This window comes from Hylobates moloch, unplaced genomic scaffold (assembly GCF_009828535.3).
Source record: "Hylobates moloch isolate HMO894 unplaced genomic scaffold, HMol_V3 SCAFFOLD_3, whole genome shotgun sequence".
Classification (NCBI taxonomy): domain Eukaryota; kingdom Metazoa; phylum Chordata; class Mammalia; order Primates; family Hylobatidae; genus Hylobates; species Hylobates moloch.
The window spans coordinates 55,411,476-55,434,358 of NW_026652278.1; the positions used below are offsets into that span (position 1 = coordinate 55,411,476).

Here is a 22,883-nt window from a genome sequence, read left to right on the forward strand (position 1 = left end):
AGAATGACTACTATGAGAAGTCAAAAATAATAGATGCTGGTGAGGATGCAGAGAAAAGGAAATGCTTATACACTGTTAGTAGGAATGTAAATTAATACAATCTTTAAGGACAATTGTAAGGAGATATCTCAAAGAACTAAAAATAGAACTACCTTTGATCCAGCAATCCCACGACTGGTTAGATACTGCTGGTTAGATACTGCTGGTTAGATATTTCCCAAAGGAAATAAATCATTATATCAAAAAAGATACTTGCACTTGTATGTTTATTGCAGCACCATTCACAATAGCAAAGTCCTGTAATCAACCTTCGTGTCCACCAATGGATGATTAGATAAAGAATATGTGAATATGTGAATATGTGGGATATATACATTTTATTCTTTTTTATTTATTTATTTATATTTTTGAGACCGAGTCTCACTCTGTCACCCAGGCTGGAGTGCAGTGGTGCGATCTTGGCTCACTGCAACCTCTGCCTCCCAGGTTCCAGTGACTCTCCTGCCTCAGCCTCCTGAGTAGCTGGCCACCATGCCCAGCTAATTTTTGTATTTTTAGTAGAGAAGGGGTTTCACCATGTTGGCCAGGATGGTCTCCATCTCCTGACCTCGTGATCCACCCACCTCAGTCTTCCAAAGTGGTGGGATTACAGGCTTGAGCCACTGCACCCGGCCTATTTTATTCATTTTTATAGCTGAGTAGTATCCCATGGTGCATGTGTGTGTGTATACAGGTATATATACATACATATAGTAATATTCCATGGTATGCAGATATTGCATACCGTGTGTGTATGTGTGTATATATATGTATATACTATATGTTTATAGCTGAGTGGACTATTACTCAGTTATAAAGTCTTGTTTGACAAATATAAAGCTGGAAATATATATATTATATATAATTATAATATATATAATTTATGTGGGTGTATACATATATACACCCACATAAATACACACACACACACCCCATGGAATACTACTCAGCTATAAAAAAAAATAAAATTATGTCTTTTGCAGCAACACAGATGAAACTGGAGGCCATTATCTTAAGTAAAATAACTCAGAAAGTCAAATACCGCATGTTCTTGCCTGAATGCGAGAGCTAAATGTGTGCACATGGACCTAGAGAGCAGAATAATAGACATTGGAGACTTGGAAAGGTGGGAGGGTAGGAGCGGGGTGAGGGACAAGGAATTCTCTAATGGGTACAATGTACACATTTTGGGTGATGGTTACACTAAAAGCCCTGTCTTCAGCACTAGGCGACATATCCATGTAACACAACTGCATTTGTACCCCCAAACTGATTTTTTAAAAAGTCACAGGGAACTTGCCTCGACACCCTATATCAACATCAACAACTGCCCTGTCTACCTCCTAACTGTTCGTGCCATGAGAAAATGGAGACTCATCAATTTAAACCATAGTAGCTAGGATTTTTTTTTTTTTTTCTAGCAGATAAAGCCAATACCTAAAATTATATGACTGGCTTTGCTTAAGATTAAAGTCTAGAAAAAGTTCCTGATCAGTACCACTGCCCTGAAGACAGGGATTGTTGGACATGTGCCAGAGATGGCATTACCCAGGCTCTTATGGAGGCAATTGTGTGTGGAAATGAGAATCAATGTCCCATTAGAAAAGCCTGTGTTTAATTGACTATAAAAATATGCCTAAGGCTAATGGAATGTTATAAAGAATTATTTAAAGGACTGCTTTTCTTTTCAAATATTTGTAAAGGATGTTTTGCAGATAGGGAACTATGAATACTAAGTCTTGTTTGACAAATATAAAGGAGAAATCAACTAGGAATATACCAACTATTGCCCTGTTTAAGAGTTATTTGTGGGCCTAGCACAGTAGCTCATGCCTGTAATCCCAGCATTTCGGGAGGCCAAGGAGGGCGGATCACCTGAGGTCAGGCGTTCAAGACCAGCTGGCCAACATGGAGAAACCCCATCTCTACTAAAAATACAAAAATTAGCTGGGTATGGTGGTACATGCCTGTAGTCTCATCTATTTGGGAGGCTGAGGCAGGAGAATCGCTTCAACCCGGGAGGTGGAGGTTGCAGTGAGCCGAGATCATGCCACTGCACTCCACCCTGGGTGACAAAAAAAAAAAAAAAATTATTTGTGAGTAGAAAGAGAGATTGGAGTCATTTGCTGCACTTATTGCTTTATAACTTTGGTCAATTTTACACTGCTTTTTGTGCCAAAATTATTATTCTCATCCAAGGAAAAAATAGTTCACTTACTAATTATTTACTTGTTATCTATGAAGGACTCCAGGTTATTTATACATAAGAAAAGTATGTATAAATAAGAAAAGGGGCTGGGCAAGGTAGCTCACCCCTGTAATCCCAGCACTTTGGGAGGCAAAGGTGGGAGGATCACTTGAGGTCGCGAGTTCGAGACTATCCTTGCCAACACGGTGAAACCCCCGCTCTACTAAAAATACAAAAATTAGCTGGGCCTGGTGGCACACGCCTGTAATCCCAGCTACTTGGGAGGCTGAGGCAGGAGAATCGCTTGAACCCAGGAGGCAGAGGTTGCAGTGAGCCAAGATCGTGCCACTGCACTCCAGTCTGGGTGACAGAGCGAGACCCCGTCTCAAAAAAAAAAAAAAAAAAAAAAAAAAAAGAAAGAAAAAGAAAAAGAAAAGTAGCCCACAAGCACAGAGGTAAAAATGAAATGAAATAAAATGTACAACCATTAAATTCCTTACAAATTTTTCTCCTTAAAATTATGCTAAAATACACATAACAAAATTTCCCATTTAAAGCATTTTCCAGTGTACAGGTCAGTAGTATTAACTACTGTGTATTCACATTGTTCTCCAACCATCACTATTATCCATCTCCAGAACCTTTTAGTCTTCCTAATTGAGACTCTATCCATTAAACATTAACCCCCCTTCCCCTCTCTCTCTACCCTTGACATCCACCATCCTCTGTCTGTCTCTATAAATTTGACTACTCTATATACTTCATATAAGTAGAATCATACATTTGTCCTTTTGTGACTGGCTTACTTAGCACGATGTCTTCAAGATTCCTCCATGTATTATAGTAGTATATGTCAGAATTTCCTTCCTTTTAAAGACTAAATAATATTCCCTTGGGTGTATATGCACAGTGAGTATATGCATTCATCCATCGATGAATATTTGCGTTGTTTCCACCTCTTGGCTATCATGAATAATGCTGCTGTATCTTTTTTTAAGTTAAAGTTTTATCAAGTCACGTTGTGGTTTTGTAATAGAAAGAATGTTTGTCAGGGTCAGAAATTATGGAGGGGAAAGCTACATTTAGATTAAAAGCAGGTTTGGGAGTTTGATTTTGAATTTTAGATTTCACTGGGTATAATTCTGGGGAGGATGGGGCAGAAAATGATTGAAAGTTTCCAGGAAGAAATATCTGTCGAAGATAACACACTCTCTAAATGGAGACAGTACCTAAAACTTGATCTCTTAGGGTATCTAATCTAGAACAACCCCAGTTCATTCATCTGTGTATACAAAAATGTGATCTAAACATTAGGTTTAAAGGGGAGCACTGCAGCTGCCCCAACATGGATTAGTAAATCAAAGATGTAAAAAGCACAAGGGAGGCCGGGCGCGGTGTGTCACGCCTATAATCCCAGCACTTTGGGAGGCAGAGGTTGTTGGATCACAAGGTCAGGAGATCGAGACCATCCTGGCTGTGGTGAAACCTCGTCTCTACCAAAAATACAAAAAATCTGCCAGGTGTGGTGGCGGGTGCCTGTAGTCCCAGCTACTCGGGAGGCGGAGGCAGGAGAATGGCGTGAACCCGGGAGGCGGAGCTTGCAGAGAGCCGAGATCACGCCACTGCACTCCAGCCTGGGAGACAGAGCGAGTCTCCGTCTCCAAAAAAAACCAAAAAACAAAAAAAAGCATAAGGAGCATAAGGGATACTCAAGGGTCCTCCAACCAATAGTGTTTAGCGAAATAACTGAACAACACTGAAATGGTGGTTTGCATCATTTCAGTGTTCTCTGATCATAGCCACCTGCTCAACAATAGGAAGCTTATTAAACCAATAGCACTCTATTAACCTGTCTTTAAGGAAGTTCTTCTTTATGATTTGTCCCTCAAATTAGATTACTAAAATAATAATATAGCTATATACCCACTCAGTTTCTCTTTTCTCAGAAATCTAAGTTGTCTACTGATCAAAAAGGCCCTAACAATAACGATCATCCTTAGCAATAATAAAAACACACATGTAAAACCTCTCAACCTATTTTACTAAATGCAGATAAACAACTCGAAGGCAACTAGATGGCCAGAAAAATGTAACACATATTTCATAATTCTGACAAATCAGAACTTCCTTACTCCCTCAGGCTGTGCTTATGTTTTTCATCTGGCTAAAGAGTGTTCCAGCTCTCCTTCCTCCAGGAGGTCCTGGATTGCCAAAGACTATCAACTGACAAGTAAATATTTCCTGAGCATCTACCATATTAGCAGACTAAATCACTGAAGGCACAGATGTCCTAAGGTGCTTCTATTTCTGTGATTTTTTTAGTGGTGCCTAAACTAGGAGGGTGCTCCTGGTGAAGCAGAAGTAGATGTGCAGATAGAGACTGACAGACCTTACCCATCAGTCTCCTTAGGCTGTGGAATTATAGGTACCTTTGCGGCTGCGTGAGGTGAGGCTCCTTGGTCCAAAAGCAGAAGGGCCACTTTCTGATTATCGTAATGTGCAGCTACATGCAGTGGGGTTAGCCCGCTCTGAAAACACGTGCAGAAATAACAACCAGTGTCAAAGGTGTCTTAATACCAGAGGCCTAGATTGAGGAAATGAAATTAGATTGGATACGACATAGGGCATATTTACATTCCGCTTTCCACAGTACTTGGACCCCAGTATTTACCTTTTATTTCCCAAGTGTTCTTCATCCTAGTGGGACCTAAATATTTAGTTATAATTCGAGTGGCTATTAGTGAGTATTAGCAAGGGTGTGTTTTGTAATCGTGGAAGTGGCCTGCTTCAGGGGGGCTGGTGAGCTCTTACCTTCCCAGCAGCATCTGGAGATGCACTTTTCTGTAGCAGGAGATTGGCGACTTCAAGCTTTCCATATTTTGCTGCCACATGAAGAGGAGTAAATCCTTTCTGAAAAAAAAGAAACATAAAAATAATGAACAATAGAAATGACATAAGGAAAACACACACAGAACCCAAACCAAACAACAAACAAACAAAAAGGTATGACATAAGGGCACTGCTTTCCAGAACTGATTAATTATTCTATTGATGATGAGCAGCGAGGTCTGCATTTAAAGTCCAAGACTCATAGATAAGAGTTCAAGAGCCTTCTTATCGAGAGGGTGTGAGCATAACATACGAGGATACCTAATCTTTCTCCCTTTTGCTGACTGAGCCATGACATGCTATTTGTTCTGGAAGTCTTCAGGTATCTCACCAGGATGAAGTTGGAGAGCTGGATCTGAGGCTTATTCTAGGGCTGTTTTAAGAGTTTCATATTGTGGGAAGAATAAGTTACAGGGTCCCAGACTCAGTTTGGAGGGCTTGGGAAAATCCAGGGCAAGTCTGAACCTCTCACAATCTCACATCACCAGACCGGACACTTTCTCGTCTTCTTTCCCTGTTTCTCCGTGTATACACAATCCTTATGTGTCCTCTAGCCTTCAGGAGGAGGAGTCAGAAATTCTCTCACCTTTGCCACCAGAGGTGAACGGAATAATGACACGGTTTTAGAATGACGACGCCTATTCTGTAGGTGAACTGAATAATGACACATGGACAAATATGCAACACTTGGATATTAATAGCTGAGTGGCTGGCTCCCTCACACTTCCAGCTCCTACAAGAATCTGTGTATCAACCAGCCAATCAGCACACAGTTGTGGGGGTCCCAATCATGAGTCAGGGATTAGGGGGTCATCAGCACATTCGACCTCATGAGACTACAGCAAACTAAAAGGAATGTGCAGCTGGTATGGTGAAATGCCTGAATACTCAAGACCCTATCACCCATTATTCTGTTTCACATCAAATGAGCTTCCTGAACTTGCATCTCAACTCTACTGAAGAGCCCAAAGAATCACAAGAAATGAAATTTGAGATAGTCATTATTTATCCTGATAGTTTTCTATTTGTAATTGTCTTCTATATTGATTACACATTAGTCTTTCTTATCTGCATCCAAATAAAAGAGTGCAGTACCAGTTACTAGCTTCGGAAGATGCGCCACAAGCCAATTCATCTTGCTATCACACTTGCAAGGCTTATGTAGTATCACAAAAAAAATGAGCTCCAAATTTTGCGTTCTGCACATGCAGAACAACTGTTTATGTTAGGGTATTACTCTAAGGCATCAGAGTTGAGATAAAAATAAATCAAACCATAAATCAGACAAGACAATAATGACACAAAAAAGAATGAGAACAAACAAAAACAACCCCAAGAAAAATTCACTGCCAGTTTTGCAAGTATTATAAAAGCATCTACCAACTGTGCTGTGATAATGTGGTTTGTGTGCTTGGCCTGAGCATTTTGCTAATCTGTAGCTCTGTTTTTAAACTACCATTTAAGGCCATCAAATAATTTACAAGAAATCTAACTCTGGATATCAGTAAGCTTTCACTGGAAGATAATGTACTAAGAAACGTAAGGCAACTCCCCCCCACCCTACAAAATACTACCAGTTACCCTCTCCCACCACAGAGCTTTGCTGGCCATATTAATGACTACCGTGGGATCGCAAGAATAGATGCTGTTTGTTTTGCAGCTTCTGGACCTGTTACTATGCTGGGAAATGTAAGGAAGATGTATTTGGGGGGACAGAGCAGGATTCTGAGATTTGCTTTCATACCTTTGTTGTTATAGATAAAGATGCTCCATGATCCAAAAGGAACGCGGCCACATCCTCATGCCCCTCTCGGGCGGAAAGGTGAAGTGGGGTATACCCAGAAGTTGTGGCTGCATTTGGAGATGCCCCTTGCTGCAATAGCTGTTGTACTATGTCTGCTTTTCCCAGTCGGGCTGAAATGTGGAGTGGGGTTTGGTCATCCTAAACAGCAAGGTAGAAATGTAAGGCTGATGAGCTGAGGAAACAATAGTGCCTTTATGAAAAATTCAGGGAATATTAGCTGCTTGATGTAAGAGGTACAATCAACTTTTTGAGTCAACGCTAAAAAAATCTCATTTGTCTTTTTCTTCAATGTTCAGAAATGAGGAGATGGTAGCTCTAAGCTAATTAAATACCTTTGGAGAGTGACTCATTAATAAGAAAACTGTGAAATGCAGTTCTGTCTATAAATTACTCTCCACCAACACCTGCCACAGAGAATCAAATTTGAACTTTAATTGCTCCTTCTTTGGGAGATAAGAGAATGTATCCTAGTAAAACTCATATACCTAGGAGGGATATTAATACCTCCACACCAGTTATTATGCACTCACATGGAATGAATTATTTTGTTGGTTCTGCCTTCCCATAGACAAAAGCAGAGTGTGAGGAAGGCAGTGTAGGGTTGCGCAGTATACCTGTGCAAAGGCTGCCAGCTGAAGGGTCAGCAGGGGCTGATGCTCTCTGCTTGCCAGGCTGTGCATCCTGGCAAGGGCTGCATCTGTCTCAACCGGAGAGCCACCTCACTACAATTCACCCAAGGGCAGTACTCACCAAGTCCTGATCCCCTAGGGTCTTATCTGCAAGTGGGAGGGCAAATCATTTTAATTTGCTCAAAGATCCCTGTGGTAGTCCTCTAAATAGAAATTCTCTACTGAATTGTGATAAGGTTCAGGTAAATGGTTTAAGTAGGAAAGGTAGAGAAAAGAGGCTAGAAGAGAGAACACCATTTTGGAAGAATAAGGAGGATGAGGGTCAATGTCAAAGTAAGAGGGGCTATCTAACCAGTAGGAAGCATAAGAGGAGTTAGGGAGATGCTGCGAGGGAGAAGAGGAATATTGAAAGCAGAAACAAATAGGTGCCAAGGAAAAATCTCACATACTGCTACTACTGCCACCCCTTAACTTGAGACTGCAGACTTGTGCAAATGTATATTTACATATTGTAGGTTGAAATTAAATGGTTTATGATTCTGGACCCGAACTGGCCATTCTGATAACTAGACCGAACTATCTATCCCAATAGCAGCAGATAAGTGGGTTTCTCCTGCAGGTGAAATACGAGGCCAATTCTGAAGTGGCCATACAGCTTGTGTAGAAAAAAAAAAAAAAAAAAATCCCCCATTTTCCTTTTGTGGCTGTTGACAGCTGACTTATAAGTCAACCGAAAAAGCTCAGTTATGCCTCTAGGTTGTGATTGTTCTAGAAGCTTTGTGCATAAGCCCTTCTCCACGGAGTGTGAAGAACTTTGGACCAAGTCTAGATTCAGTCCCCAATCTGTTAGGGACTAGCCGTGTGCTGACAGTTTCAGGCACAAGTTCTCATCTCTTCCTATTTCATTTTGTTAAATAATAGAATGAACGAATCTGGAGGGAGGGGATTTTTTACAATGTTACTAGGGTAGGGACTTTCATCAATGGAGGTTGTTCACTATTTTTAAAGTATTCTTGAAAGACGGCATGTATATACTTAAAAGTTTTATGAAAATCAAACAGTTTTTCCTCAATTTCAAACACTTTTCAAGTATTGTGCATACCTTAGCTTTAGCTTCTACCTGAGCTCCGTCTTGTACCAGATACCGCACAACTTCAGCTTGGCCGGAGCGAGCTGCCATGTGCAGTGCTGTTTCTCCTCTCTGGGGAACATGAGCCAAAGTAAATTAGCTGCAGCTCTGAAGAAGAGTGGCGTATTTTATTTGGCATAAAGCTTATGATGGACTTTTTTCAAAAATAAAAAATAGTCCTAAGCACTTCCTTATTGAAAAGATAGGAAATCAAATGCATAAGAATTTCACAGGAACCTGGTCCATGAGGCAAAGACTTTGGCATAAGCCTAGGGAGTCTTGTCACCCACTGTGCCAGGGGTGCTGCTCAGTAACCTACAATGTGGCCTCCCTTGGGGCTGGAAAGGCGAGTGCTCATAGGAGCCAAGCAGTGGGGTGAGTGAGTACAGCTGGGCAGGTGTGGAGTGCTTGAGAGAGCCCGCACCTGCGCTGAAGCAGGCAGCCAACCCCCCACCTCCCACATCTGCAGCTCGCTGCTGTCACTGTGCAAGACGCCAGTCTTACCATGCCACACCATGCAACTTTTCAGAAGAAGTGGCAGTCTGGATTTTATACAAATTTTCTAATTCTTAAATATTGACCATAAATTCAGAATTAAAAACAAAACACTACATGGGCAACATAAACATAGCCAAGGGCTGGATTTGGCTTGTCAACAGCTGGTTTGCATTTCTTGTTTTATCTGAACAGATCAATATCTTAGTCTTTGGGCATTTTTCCCAGTGGGGCATTTTCTTTGCCCTGGACCACCCTCCCCCTACTTTTTCACCAAATAGATTCTAATTCAGATTACTTCTTTACTTGATTAAAAATGAAAATGACATTAGAAACAGATACACTGAAATGGACAAATAACAAAAATGAAATATATTCTCTCACATAGGTGATGCTCACTCTTAAACTGCCTTTATAAATTGGTCTTTGCTTTATAGGCCACCTACTTCCATGGAAAGACACGTGAAGGCAGATTCCACAGGAAACTGGTGGATTGTGTTTACTGGAAAGATGCTGAGGATGTCATTTAGTATATTACTCAGTGTTCCCTTTACGAATGAAAACATTCTGTGCAATTAGTACCAGGAAAGACTGTATTTCATCTGAGAAGCTGGTCTATTTCTATCTTTTGGTTGTACTGCTTGGGGCTGCTGGAAGATGCACTCTTGCTGGGGAGCCCCACTCTCAGGGTAAGTGTGCAGGGCCTCCTAGCTTGCCCCTTCTGTGCCAGGATGGTGCTTGTTTTATTGTTACTTCTTTAATGCTCATGAGTCCAATGAGTGTCATTATGCTTATGGTCTGTTGTGCTAATATTATGATGTCAAATTTGAAATCCTGTAAAACAATGTCAAATGCCACATGCAGATCATGGGTGGTAAGTTACCACTCTGATAGCTACTCTGAAGTGAGCCTCGTGGTTCCTACAGAGCAATGCTTAGTGTGGGAAAAGAATACCATCGAGTAATCTATGAACACAGAATTCCGTGGGTTTGCTATAACATGGTGAAGCACATTAAAGAGAGACTACCTTGAATTTAGTTGAAATCACTTCTTTTTTTTTTTTGAGACGGAGTCTCACTCTGTTGCCCAGTCTAGAGTGCAGTGGCATGATCTTGGCTTACTGCAACCTCTGCCTCCCAAGTTCAAGTGATTCTCATGCCTCAGCCTCCTGAGTAGCTGGAATTAACATGCATGCACCACCACACCCAGCTAATTCTTTTTTGTATTTTTAGTAGAGACGGGTTTCACCATGTTGGCCAGGCTGGTCTTGAATTCCTGACCTTAAATGATCCACCCATCTCGGCCTCCCAAAGTGCTGGGATTACAGGCGTGAGCCACCACGCCCTGCTAAAATCACTTCTTTGTATAAATAACGATAGTGTCTAAACGACCTCTCCAACATGCGGTACTTTTTAATGTTTTTATTGTAGAAAAATACCCCCCATACTTTATTTTTTATTTATTTATCTTTTTTTGAGATGGAGTTTCACTCTTATTGCCCAGGCTGGAGTGCAATGGCTCAATCTCAGCTCACTGCAACCTCCGCCTCCCAGGTTCAAGCAATTCTCCTGCCTCAGCCTCCCAAGTTGCTAGGATTACAGGCATGCGCCACCACGCCTGGCTAATTTTGTATTTTTTAGTAGAGACGGGGGATTCTTCATGTTGGTCAGGCTGGTCTCAAACTCCCAACCTCATGTGACCGGCCTGCCTCAGCCTCCCAAAGTGCTGGGATTACAAGCGTGAGCCACCGTGCCCGGCCACACTTTATTTTTTAAAACATAGTATCCAGTAGTAACGTACCCGTAAGGTTAATGAACATAGTTCAAAAGTCCTAACAATTTGTGGCCAACTAGAGACTGAGTAGATCTTGCCTTTAAAGGAAACCAACATATTCTTGAATTTTCTTCTTTTAAGTAGTCATATTCATTACATATTAATTAATTATAATAACAGTAAGGCCAGGCATGGTGGCTCATGCCTATAAGCCCAACAATTTAGGAGGCCAATGCAGGAGGATTGCTTGAAGCCAGGAGTTCAAGACCAGCCTGGGCAAAATAGTGAGGCCCCCGTCTCTACAAAACATTTAAAAATTAGCTGGGCATGATGGCACATTCCTGTAGTCCCAGTTAGTTGGGAGGCTGAGGTGGGAGGAGCACTTGAGTCCAGGATTGAAGGCTGCAGCGAGCTATGATTGCACCACTGTATTCCAGTCTGGGAGACAGAGCAATACTCCAACTCTTAAAAAAATAAAAAATAAAAAAGTAGATAAAAACCACCTTTGCCAGTTTATTAAATACTCACAATGGACCTCCTTTGTTCAAAGAATACTTACCACATTGGTGGTGTTTGGTGAGGCTCCATGATGCATTAGTTGTGATACAATATTTACATGCCCCATGAAGGCAGCAACATGGATTGGGGTAAGGCCCGACTAAGGGGAAAAGAAGAAAATGATGGTTTGTTAGCTTAGCATAAAAAAGGTTTGTCTGTGAGCCTGCCTGCCTGCCATCCATCCATCCATCCATCCATCTAAATCAGTTTAATGATCAGATTAGAAGACATCAGGACATTCACCATTATGTTACAGATTCTAGATGGTAAATATATAAACATATAATCTTCATTTTCCTAAAGCAAACTCTGTTACTATGAAACTTATGTCATACGTATTAGAAAAGAAAGAGAATTTATTTCATACTTTTAATGTAGATCTTTGAAAAAATTGATAAATAACTTGAAGGTTGTTTTTCCCCTTTACTAATAAACCTTCCTTATCCATATGTGTGTGTGTAGAAGGAGGACAGCTGTGATTTCATACATATTAGTAAAAAGTCAACTTTTATTTCAGATCCTATTCTGGGCTTTAAAGAGGATTCCCATGTATGTCCCATATAAAAGAGCAGGGTAGCTAACACAAAGCTGTTTCTTCAGTAAATGAACAAATCAGCATTAATAGTTTCGAACAGTTAATTTTTTAACTTTATGGGTATTGTAAATTAAGGCAATATAAATAAAGCAAATATTACAATGGTCACTAGACTAGACTTGAATTGCTTCAGATCCTATGCACACATACATATACATAAATGTACATAGACCCCAGAATACTCTTCAGCATAAAGCAGAATTTATTGATTCCAGGATATTTTATATTGAATATGTCCATGATTGTGAGATTTAGAGTGAATAAGAAAGATAAAACTCTCAAGTCATTAATATTTTAAAGAGTATGTATAATTTACCTGTTTTTTTAAAAAGGGACAGAAGGGGATAATTAATCTCAGCCGAAATTTGAGAAATGTCAAAAATATATGAAAGGAATTCTATACAATCAAAGTGAGGTAAAAGACAGAAAAGGAATAATTCCGGCTGTCCAGACTTCAAAAAGTGAGAAGAACGGAGGACAATTAGGAAAATGAGAATTTTGTTATAGTCTTGGCACCTTTTTCCATCAGCAGGGGGAGTAGTTAGAGCTCGTGCAAGGCAAAATCTTGGTCTGAACTGCCTTTTAAAGCTCTTAGGGAACCGAGAGCTGGATTACTGGTTGACATCTCTGGACATTTACTCAAACATCAGCCAAGAATTTCCTTTTATTTTAGAGCCTATTCTGATCTCTAAGAGGGTTCCTATGCGCTGAAAGTAAACTTTCTATTTTATACTTACAAATAACCGGTTGCCTAATATGAAGCCATAAGCCTGACAATATGGCAAATCAGTATTCATATTGTCAACCATTTAATATTTTAAAAATTCTAAGTGTAAATCTAGGCAAATATTCCATTTGCAGGCAAGAAACTGAAGCCAAGCCAACAATCACTAGACTAGACTTTAATGTTCATGTTTGCTTCAAATCCTATAGTTAAGCATCAGGCATTCAATAAAACTTTACTGAATGATCTGTGTATGGGCCAGACACTGTGGGTATATGAAGACCAGTCAGACTCAGCCCTGCCTCCAAGGAGCTTTCAGCCTCTGGGGGTCTTGGGAGTGTCACTGAGTCATAAATCAGAGAGCTGGATAAGGGCTTTGATGGAAATATGCACAGGATGAGCTGATGGTTCCTAGAAGGAACATGTAGTCCAGGCTGGGGAGTGAGGGGAGGTTTCCTGAAGAAGGTGGCCCAGATCTGGTTCTAAAGGATGCGCAGGATTTGCCTGGCCAAGGGGGTGTGACACACAGAGGCAGAGACATACAGAGGCAAACAAGAGAGTGTCTAGTCTATGGAAGTGCCAAGGGTTAGAATTAGAATTAACAGAGATCAGAGTGCTAGGAGGTAGTGAGGTGGAGGTTGGGGGTCTGGGACAAGTCTGAAAGGGTAGGTGTCAGGCTTGGTTTGCTTTGTAGAAGGCGCAGCCCTGATTCTGATGGATCATTTCTCTGAGTTCTGAGTTGGTTCCTATGAGAGAAACTTAGATCTAATACTTTACTAACCTCAGCAGCTGTTTCATTGATTTTGAGTTTTGAGACAGAGTAATCCTTACTTGACAAAAGCACCAAGGTCGTCTTGTGCAGGGTTTCTCAACCTCTGCGCATTTGACATTTTGAATCAGATGATTTTTTGTTGCAGGAGACTGTCCTGTATACTGTAAACTGTTTAGTAGCACCCTTGGCCTTGACCTACTAGAGACCAGTAGTACTATCCACTTGTGACAACTAAAAGTACCTCCAGACGTGACTAAATGCCCCTTGGGGGACAAAACTGCACCCATTAGAGAAGTACTATAGTATAGGATTTGATATAAACTATGCTTTCTGTGAAGGTGCCCTTCCCCTTAAGCATGTGTTTTAGGTTACCTTTCTTGACACGGTGATACATTTGCATCCAACTCACCCACCAACATGTTTGTCTGCTTCTCCCAGGGACTGGCAGCCCTCTTCCTAAAGAGTTCAGAATGCAGTCTATGGCCATGATATGCAAACAAACTAGCTGGTCCCTGGAGATGGCCCTGGGGCTCTGGCTGCTAAGGCTATACTCTCGGTATCTCAGGACTCCCAGAAATCTTAACTCTTCTCACCTCGGTTACAGCTTGGATGGATGCACCGTGTTTCAGAAGGAGTTCCATTACTTTAATTCGATTCTTCTTGCAGGCAATATGAAGAGGGGTAAAGCCATTCTGCAAGGGACAAATACATATACCTGCTTGACTACATTCCATCAAAATCCAGTTTCACCATGTGCAGTAAATAGTTTTGCTAAAATGATATGTGGTAAATTGAAATGAACAGAAAGTGCTAGGGTTAAGCAGCATGTAGATTCTATTCTGGAAGTAGTCTAGCTGCCCTGGGAACCCAAGGTACCCTGATGATTGTGAACAGGAAGTGAATTTTTGTTACAGTCTCCCGGTTAGCTGAGGTAAAAATGATCATTCATTTCATTATTTTATTTTGGAATTCACTCTTCCAAATAATATGTCCCAGGCTGGGTGTGGTGGCTCACATGTGTAATCCCAGCACTTTGGGAGGCTGAGGTGGGTGGATCACCTGAGGTCAGGAGTTCGAGACCAGCCTGGCCAAAATGGTGAAACCCCAACTCTACTAAAAATACAAAAATTAGCCGGGCATAGTGACACACACCTGTAATCCCAGCTACTTAGGAGGCTGAGGCAGGAGAATCGCTTGAACCCAGGAGGCGGAGGTTGCAGTGAGCCGAGATTGTACCATTGCACTCCAGCCTGGGCAACAATAGCGAAACTCTGTTTCAAAATAATAAATAATAATAATATGTCCCTCCTCTACCTCATTTCAAATACAGACTGAAAACGCCTGGCCCCAACATTTGTCCTCACAGCTCCACTTCACAAAGGTTTACTCTGTTCTCTTTGCTGTGTTTTAGGACAACTACAAGACCAGCTCTAAAATGTTTTGATTTCTTCTCTAGCTTTATGCTTCAAGTAGGTGTTTACTCCAAGGATGCAGAAATGTAAATAACCCATTATTTGAATCATTTGGTTTACTATTTAATCTAATAAAATAATCTGTTTTTTAATAAATTATGTCCCAAGTTGTCCTGCCTGCCGATTGAGACTGCGGCATGTATTTCAGCTGCCAGTGGAGAACTATAAAATACCAGAGTCCACTGTAAAATCTTAGGTCAAAGTCACTGCAGGTGCTTTCACAGAGGCTTCTCAGACCATTTGGCCACAGTCCATCCCAGGATGACTGGCTACAACCTCCATATGTTGTGAAATCTTCAGAGTCAGAGGAAAATGAGAGTGGGAGCCCACGCCCTGTTTTAGGACTTATTTTTTTTCTTGTATGGAAAAATGAGTCATGACTGCTAATTTCCTTTCCTCCCTTCTCAGAATTCAGACCCATTTGATAGACTGGGTGGGTCAACAGACAGATCTTGAAATGCTGCTTTGGTAAAAGGTTTTAGAATTATAGTGGCAAGGAGGTGTCTGGGGTCTGGAGAGTTTCTCTTTCGTCATTCTTTCCTGCCCACTCTGAATTTTAGAGCCCACAGAGTACAAGAGGTGGTACGGATCTATCCAGACAGGATGACCGCACTCTTTGGAAAGAGGCAAAAACCCTTCCTAAACGGGTCAGTTGGATGATGACAACCTTTACCTCAAAATTGCTAGTAAACTCACATGTTTTCCCTAAAATTGGGTGACTTATTTTTTCCTAAACTTGGGTACTTATTCTGAAATAGACAGCTTACTAATTTGGGACCGTTTATTTTTGCAAAGACAACAAGCACCATCTTGCTGAGAAAACCAAAGTATAGCATGGCTAAAGGTTAAAAGAACAAATTAAAGTGAAGCCTATAAACTGGACCAAAATTCTGATTGGCAAAAGGAAACAGAAGATTACAGGCAATATTTCATTAACCTACAAGGTTAAGATAATATAAAATTTTAGCTCACAAATTCCTAGACCACTTATGTTTAAAATAGAGTTTTTTGATAACTTTGCCTTGTTTTCAGATCTCAGAATAAACTTTTAATTCACAGAATTATAAGTTTATCCACAATAAGATGACGTTGGCCACCTTAGTCTTTTTATAATTGTGCAGTCTTTGGGTTCATAAGGGAATCACTTACGTGACCATAAAAACATTAACAGTTTGGCTCCATCAGCCTTTCTCATGTCAGAAACAGAAAATTTTGCAGACTTTCCTGAAGGATATTTGAAAAAATTGACAAGATGTACACTTTAACTAGCACCTTCTATTTTAACCTCCTCAAAGCACTCCCTTCACATACAGAGGCAGCACGTTGTGAGCAAGACAACTGAGGCTGGACTCGCTGGCTGAGCCACTCACCAGGGCTTTGGCATTGGGGTTAGCTTTCTTATCCAAGAGAACCTTGGCAACTTTGTAATGGCCACAGTGGGCAGCCACGTGTAGGGCAGTCAGGTAGTCATTGGTGACATCATCCACGGGTACATTATGCTGGAGGAGAAGCTGGACGCAGTTTAAATGATCCCCTTGTGTGGCCATGTGCAATGGAGACAATCCATTCTGGAACACATAAAGAAATCAGAGTTCATTCTTTTACCTTTTAAACACAAATGTGCAGAACACAAAGTGCAAATATAAACAGATAAAAACTCCAGTTCTTCATATGAAAATGCCTTCTATTTGTAAAAGCTTTTGACAACTATTTTGAACTACAGCTATTTTTAAAACTGGTCCTCCCAACAGCTTATGTCAGTCAATAACAAGTTGTCAAGGATAATGTATTTTCCTAATTTAATAGAAGTGAGAATTGCAGCATGGGTCATAACTTAGATGAATAGGAATTTTACTTTTCTTTTTGTTTTAAATAGAGATGGGGTTTCACTCTGTTGCTCAGCTGGTCTCAAACTCCTGGCCTGAAGCGATCCTCCTGCCTCAGCTTCCCAAAGCACTGAGATTATAGGTATGAGCCACTGTAACTTGGCCGAATAGGAATTCTTAATATTTAAGACTAAAAGAAAAAATGAAGGTAAGAACAGTGGTATTCATTGGACTGGTATTAATTTTGTCCTTAGAGATTACTAATACCCAAAGGTCTGAATGTAATGCATTTCATCTCACATCAAAGAAAGGAAAACTTTTCCCTTTTCTATCAATCTGGTGCCCCCATGTGTCTATGATGAGGAAAGGCAAGGCATTGACAAAGCCATTAACTAATGCTTGCCTTGTTAGTTTAAATCAATTGGGTTCAATAACACAGTTAATCATGTGCAGTAGGAACGAGTTGAAAATTCATTTAAAGAGCAGAGAGAATAAATAAATAGGGTCAAAGGTAAATAAAACCTAGAATGACACCGGCACTCAATATGTTTCCTAATGAAGTTAAAACAAGCTATGAAGATGTCAGTCCTTTCTTTTAACTATGATGGCGAAGTGGGGGAGCCTGGGAAATTCCTAGAGAATTCAATTATCAAGAGAGGCTCTATCAATTATTGTAACATAATTTAACATATTTTGGGGAAAAGCAATTTGACAGCAAATTCAGTTTCTAAAAAAATTGTCATCAACGAATTTTGACAATGACAGATCAAATATGCACCAAGGAACCAGAGGTTTCTGAATCCTCTGAGCTGAGTTATTTGCTCCGAATTTATCAATGGATGACATAAAGAAGGAGTTCAAGATAAGAAAAAGTAGTATAAGCTCCTTGTTAACCATTCTAATGGCATTATCCACTCTCTGACATATATTTCAACTATTTGTGTTCCGTGAAGGCAAGAGGTACATGGTTATTATTTTTTCATTGCCCAGAAGAGAGCTTTGCATATACAGAAAGAGCTCAGCAAATATCTAGGTCAATTTAAAGATCTCGTACACTGTCAGTCCATCAGGATATTTCTGCCTAAAAAATTTCCCTCAAATATTTTAAACCATAGAAATTAAGGTGCAGGAAAAGGTAGGAACATTTCCCATTTGAGATACTGCTACCCACGAGCATATGGACTGCTTTATTCCTGCCAAAACATTCTTTTGCTTTATGTTTTGACACAGTCTTAGAGGAAAACATGAAGTAAACAAGCGAACAAACAAAAAAATCCCACAAAGTCTGAGAGAACAAATAATAGTGGAGAGTAGAAATGGGAGGCAGCGTCAATAAAAAAAATCTCTAGCAATGCAAAAACACAATCATTGTGTGGATGGGAAACTTAAAGATAATTGGAGAAGGACAAGAAAACAGTAAAGAAAAGATCATCTGCCCTATGGAAAGAGGCGGTATTACATATGGTGCCTGAAAATATGGATCCAATGTGATGGACTTTCTTCAGTAAGACGAAATTCTTGAAGAACTGGTCAGATGGCCTTAAGGCTAGGAATGTACTCATTTACTTAATAGTCATTCAACAAATATTTACTGAAGCCCTACTGTGTTCTGGGCATGAAAGTAGGTGCTTGTGGGTATTGCACTGAAGAAGGAAAAGTTCTTGCTTTCATTCTATTGAGGAGAACCTGACAGCAAGCAAGTAAACAAGCATCTAATTTCAAGATGGTGTTACAAGCTCGAAAGAAAATAAAACACGGCCAGATGGCACTGGCAGGAGGTGGTGAAGATGGGAGGGGTGAATCGTGAGAAAACGCCTGTCTATGAGGAAGACATTTGAGTTGAAGAATGTACAGGGACCACAGAGATCTGGAACAAGCTGAGGGAACTCAAACCAAGCAAACAGGAAATGAGAACAAAGGTGTATTCTAGGAAGTAAAAGAAGGCTGGTTAGCTAGAAGATGGTGAGGAAGGAGCAAAACCGGAGGAGATGAGGAAGAGAGGTGGTCAGAATCTGTTCAGAAGTCTATCCTCAGTGCAGAGGGAGACTGCTGATCAAACACAGCAGGTGTAATAGATATATTTATCCTTCCTCTCCCAAACTCCACCATAAAGCAGTAATGGATTTAAAGGGTAAAATCTAGAAGGGCACACATGTGTGTGTCCTTTTCCATTCCCACATACACAATGGGGAAGAAATCAAAAACAGATGAGGGTTGTCTCCAAACTTCGGAATATGAAAAGAGGATTTGAGTGTGGTAATTCATCCAGCTGAAGACAGAGGCTGAAACCTAAGGGTCTGAAGCAGTAGAATCAGTACTGTGCTGACAAATGTTTTAGAACCCAACTCCCGGAAAAAGAAAAGCCCCAGTGTGTAGCACTAGCCAATTTCCATGCTGTAAATCCCCCCACAATAATCAATTTCAAGCCGTCCATCTGATGTTACTGAATGGGGAATTGGAAAGAGATGTACACAACCAGCTCATGAGACGATACAATCAGGTTCCAGCACACTGCTAGGAATAAAAAGACAAGCTGATTTGCCTCTCAAATCCCAAAAAGGCAGAGGCTGTGGAAGCGTAGTACCTCAGAAGATGAAGTGAGACTTGGGGCTGCAAGTAAGATCAGTTCAAAGACTGTGTATAGAGCCATCAGGTCTCCAGGCCCTTCCCAACTCAGCAAAGTCAGGTAACTGCCTCCTGCTAGCCTGAAGGACACCAGAATTAGTGTCTGGAGAAGGTGAACTAGAGAGATTCAGACTCAAGGGCCCAGGCAGAACAGAGGGCAGTGACGAGGATCTGGACCAAAAATAGGTGATCACAGAAAAAGGAAGGAGAATGGAGGCGTTAAGGATGTGGTCTCTGGAGTTAGGCTGCTTGGGTTCAAATCCTTGTTCTGCCACTAACTGGGATATTTTGAGAAAGCTACTTTATCTCTTTGGGTTTCAGTTTCCTCATCTATGAAAAGGGAATAACAGTAATACCAGTATCTCATTTAATGAGGATTAAATGAGTTAATACATGTAAAGAACATAGAGCCTGATAAGCAGTAATCACTATGTAAATATTAGTTATCATTATTATGATTAAAGTATGCATAAAGCACAAGACTGGCAGCCTCTTTCCCCTACTCAGAATGTATTCGCACATGTGTGCACTGCAAAGGTTGGTGGATTTGTCTCTCAAAAAACTGTACCGCCTAAGGTAAAGGGAGCCTAATTGTGACATTAAAGAGCCCCTCTTAACCACTGCCACCTGATCAGCACTGCCTACACTCTTTAGAGCTGCCACTCACATGTTTGTGCCTGACAAAATTAGGTACAGCCATTGTGGGAAGCCTTCATTATAAAATATAGAGCCAAAACAATAAAAAAAAAAAGGGAAAAAAAGGAAATCGGAGGAATTAGGGACATTTGGTAAACAGAAAAACTAAATTAAAAGAAAAGTTATCTCAAATGTTCTCAGAAAGGTAACAGAAAAAAATGTACCCATTAAACAAGAACAGGATACTTTAAGAAAAGAAGCTATCAGAGAACAAGAAGATGTTCTTGAAAATTAAAAGGTTGGAAGAAAAAAATCAAGATTTCTCAGAAAAAATCCAAAGCAATGAAATGAATAGGAGAAAAAAGATGAGCAACTCTCTGATTTTTAACATTGGTCCTTACTGCTTTGAGAAAATGAGAATCAATTTGAAAGAGAACAATGGGGGTTAATGGGAGGGTTTTAAAGCAGGAGGCTGACATGATTTGGATGACAGTTTATATGGCCACTCTGACTGCAAAGTGGGAACTGATTTGTAAAGGAGCAGAAAGGGAAACGGGGGACCAACAGGAAGCTACTACAGTGGTTCAGTGAGAGATGATAATGTGGCTTAGGGGACAGTATTGGAGGCGGAAAGAAAATAGATATGGGGTATGTAAAAGGAAAAGAACAAATAGAATCGTCAAGATAAGAAACACTCAAAAGGCCAAGATGTCATCATATACAATGAAAACATCGTGGCTGTTTAATTCTGTTAGACAAAACCCTCAACCGCTCACCAGTCTAAACCCTACATTTTACATGAGTGATGGAATTGTCCAGACCATCTCAACCCTGTCTAGTCTTCCTAATGTTGTTGAGGAAACACTGACCAGAGTGAAGACAGAAATAATATGTGCTTTTGTTGTTTGATAATGTTTACAGATTAAAGCTCTTGGTAAAGCTTAGTATCATTTCCAAAACAATCACTGGTTTAATTAATAAAAGTAGTAGTGACAATGAGGTGGTTTATATGTCTCAAAATTTATTTGCAAATATTCTCTTCTTCAAATTATGTCAAATGGTTTTACTATTTAAAAAAGTCTAAAAGAGAGTCAACCATTAATTTTTTTCAGGCAATCATCATGTGTTCCTTTCAGATATGTCAACATTCCCAAAAGCCCAATCAAGGTGCTGTCTTTCCAAAATTTCCAGTCTTTATCAGCTAAGTGATATCCTTGACCTCCTTAATAGTCTGTGAACTCTGAAGAAGTAAGCTGAGGGTCTAAAGATAGCCGGCACCCAAACTTTAGAGAGTGTAGAACTTTTAGTCTTTCTTAACCTGACAAACAATTGTGTCTGAGCTATGAAAATTTCACAGAGTAAAATCAAGCAGTAAGCATTCCCGAAACAAAACAAAAACCACACACACACACACAACTTTGTGGTATAGCACATTCTACATAAAATCTTAATAAGCCCAAACTTATTTCGAGGTTCTGTAAAGATCTGGGGAACATAACCACTCTGACTGCTACATTGAAAATGTCATTTTCTGTGTGATTCGAAAGGCTAGATCATATAACCATCAAAATAAATACAGTCCAATGTCCAGAAACCTGGAAAGAAATTACCTTGGTTTTTGAAAGAATGGGGGCAGCTCGATCAAGCAACATTTCTACCACCTGCTCATGGCCACTCCTTGCTCCACAGTGCAGTGGTGTCAGACCATCCTGTTGAACAAAGGAAACATCACCAATTAAATTTGACAATAAATTCTATGAGTGCAGTGTACTTCTTCAAGATCCAGCATGGCACCCAAGATGCTGTGGGCAAGTGGGCTTCAAACATTTGCTCATTTATTTCATAAAATACTTCCTTATTTTAGGTTGAAAACGACATTTTTTCATAAGTTTAAGTAGCTGCAAAGTATGTCATTTCCCACAAGTTTGAATATTGACGTTTAAATATATAACTTTTCCACTACTCTTTTGAATAGCCAATAAAATCTAAGTACTACAAGTAATTTGATGCTCACCATTAAAAAAAAACACATGAATAAACTCTTAAATAGAAATTTGTAATAGAAATTCTACATTGGTTCTTTTTCCTCTTGCGTTTCTATTTCCATTCCATTTCCCCTACATAATTTTATCTTAATGTAATTTTATGCTTGAAGGTTTTTTATTGATTACTACATATTTCTCTGCCATGAAATTATATAAGTTTAAATTTAAGAAAGATTTAAATATTTCCTGACAACACATGCCTCTAAGTGTAAAAAATGAATCACCTGATTGGATTATTATAATTATTTGAATATAACCAATCAAAACAGCAAAAATATATAAAAAGTTTTGTGACCATTCCACAAAAACAAGGTATTAAAAATTTCTCTTTTAATGAGATATGCTTTTTTCATGACTAGTTTATGTATCTGCTAATGAAGATTAGTTATTGCTAGAAGGAGACAGGGTTCAGCATCAATATTAGCCCTGATTTTTGCTTTTATAGATATTAGTGCTGAGAAACCTTGTTTGTGTAGCCTGTTGTAGTAGGATTATGAATTCTCTGAATTCCATGTGAAAAATTACTTAATGATCTTTTTGTGTTTAAAATCTTTTTTAAAAAATTTATTCTAAAAGAAAAAAATGGGATATGTGTACAGAATGTGTAAGTTTGTTACATAGGTACATGTGTGCTATGGTGGTTTGCTGTACCTATTGACTCATCCTCTAAGTTCCCTCTCCTCA

The 22,883-nt window shown here is 39.9% G+C and overlaps 1 protein-coding gene across 10 annotated transcripts in view; it reads right to left on the reverse strand.

Annotated features, from left to right (window-relative positions):
* Nucleotides 1–22,883, reverse strand: part of ANK3 (ankyrin 3) — a 364,937-nt gene that overhangs the window by 164,743 nt on the left and 177,311 nt on the right. For all 10 annotated transcript variants that reach the window (XM_032137947.2, XM_032138001.2, XM_032137998.2 and 7 more), the window contains 8 exons: nt 21,765–21,863; nt 16,438–16,635; nt 14,189–14,287; nt 11,506–11,604; nt 8,652–8,750; nt 6,861–7,058; nt 5,039–5,137; nt 4,657–4,755 (listed from right to left, as the gene is read on the reverse strand). In XM_032137947.2, coding sequence (XP_031993838.1) covers nt 4,657–4,755; nt 5,039–5,137; nt 6,861–7,058; nt 8,652–8,750; nt 11,506–11,604; nt 14,189–14,287; nt 16,438–16,635; nt 21,765–21,863 — 990 coding nt within the window. The remainder of the gene's footprint in view (nt 1–4,656; nt 4,756–5,038; nt 5,138–6,860; nt 7,059–8,651; nt 8,751–11,505; nt 11,605–14,188; nt 14,288–16,437; nt 16,636–21,764; nt 21,864–22,883) is intronic.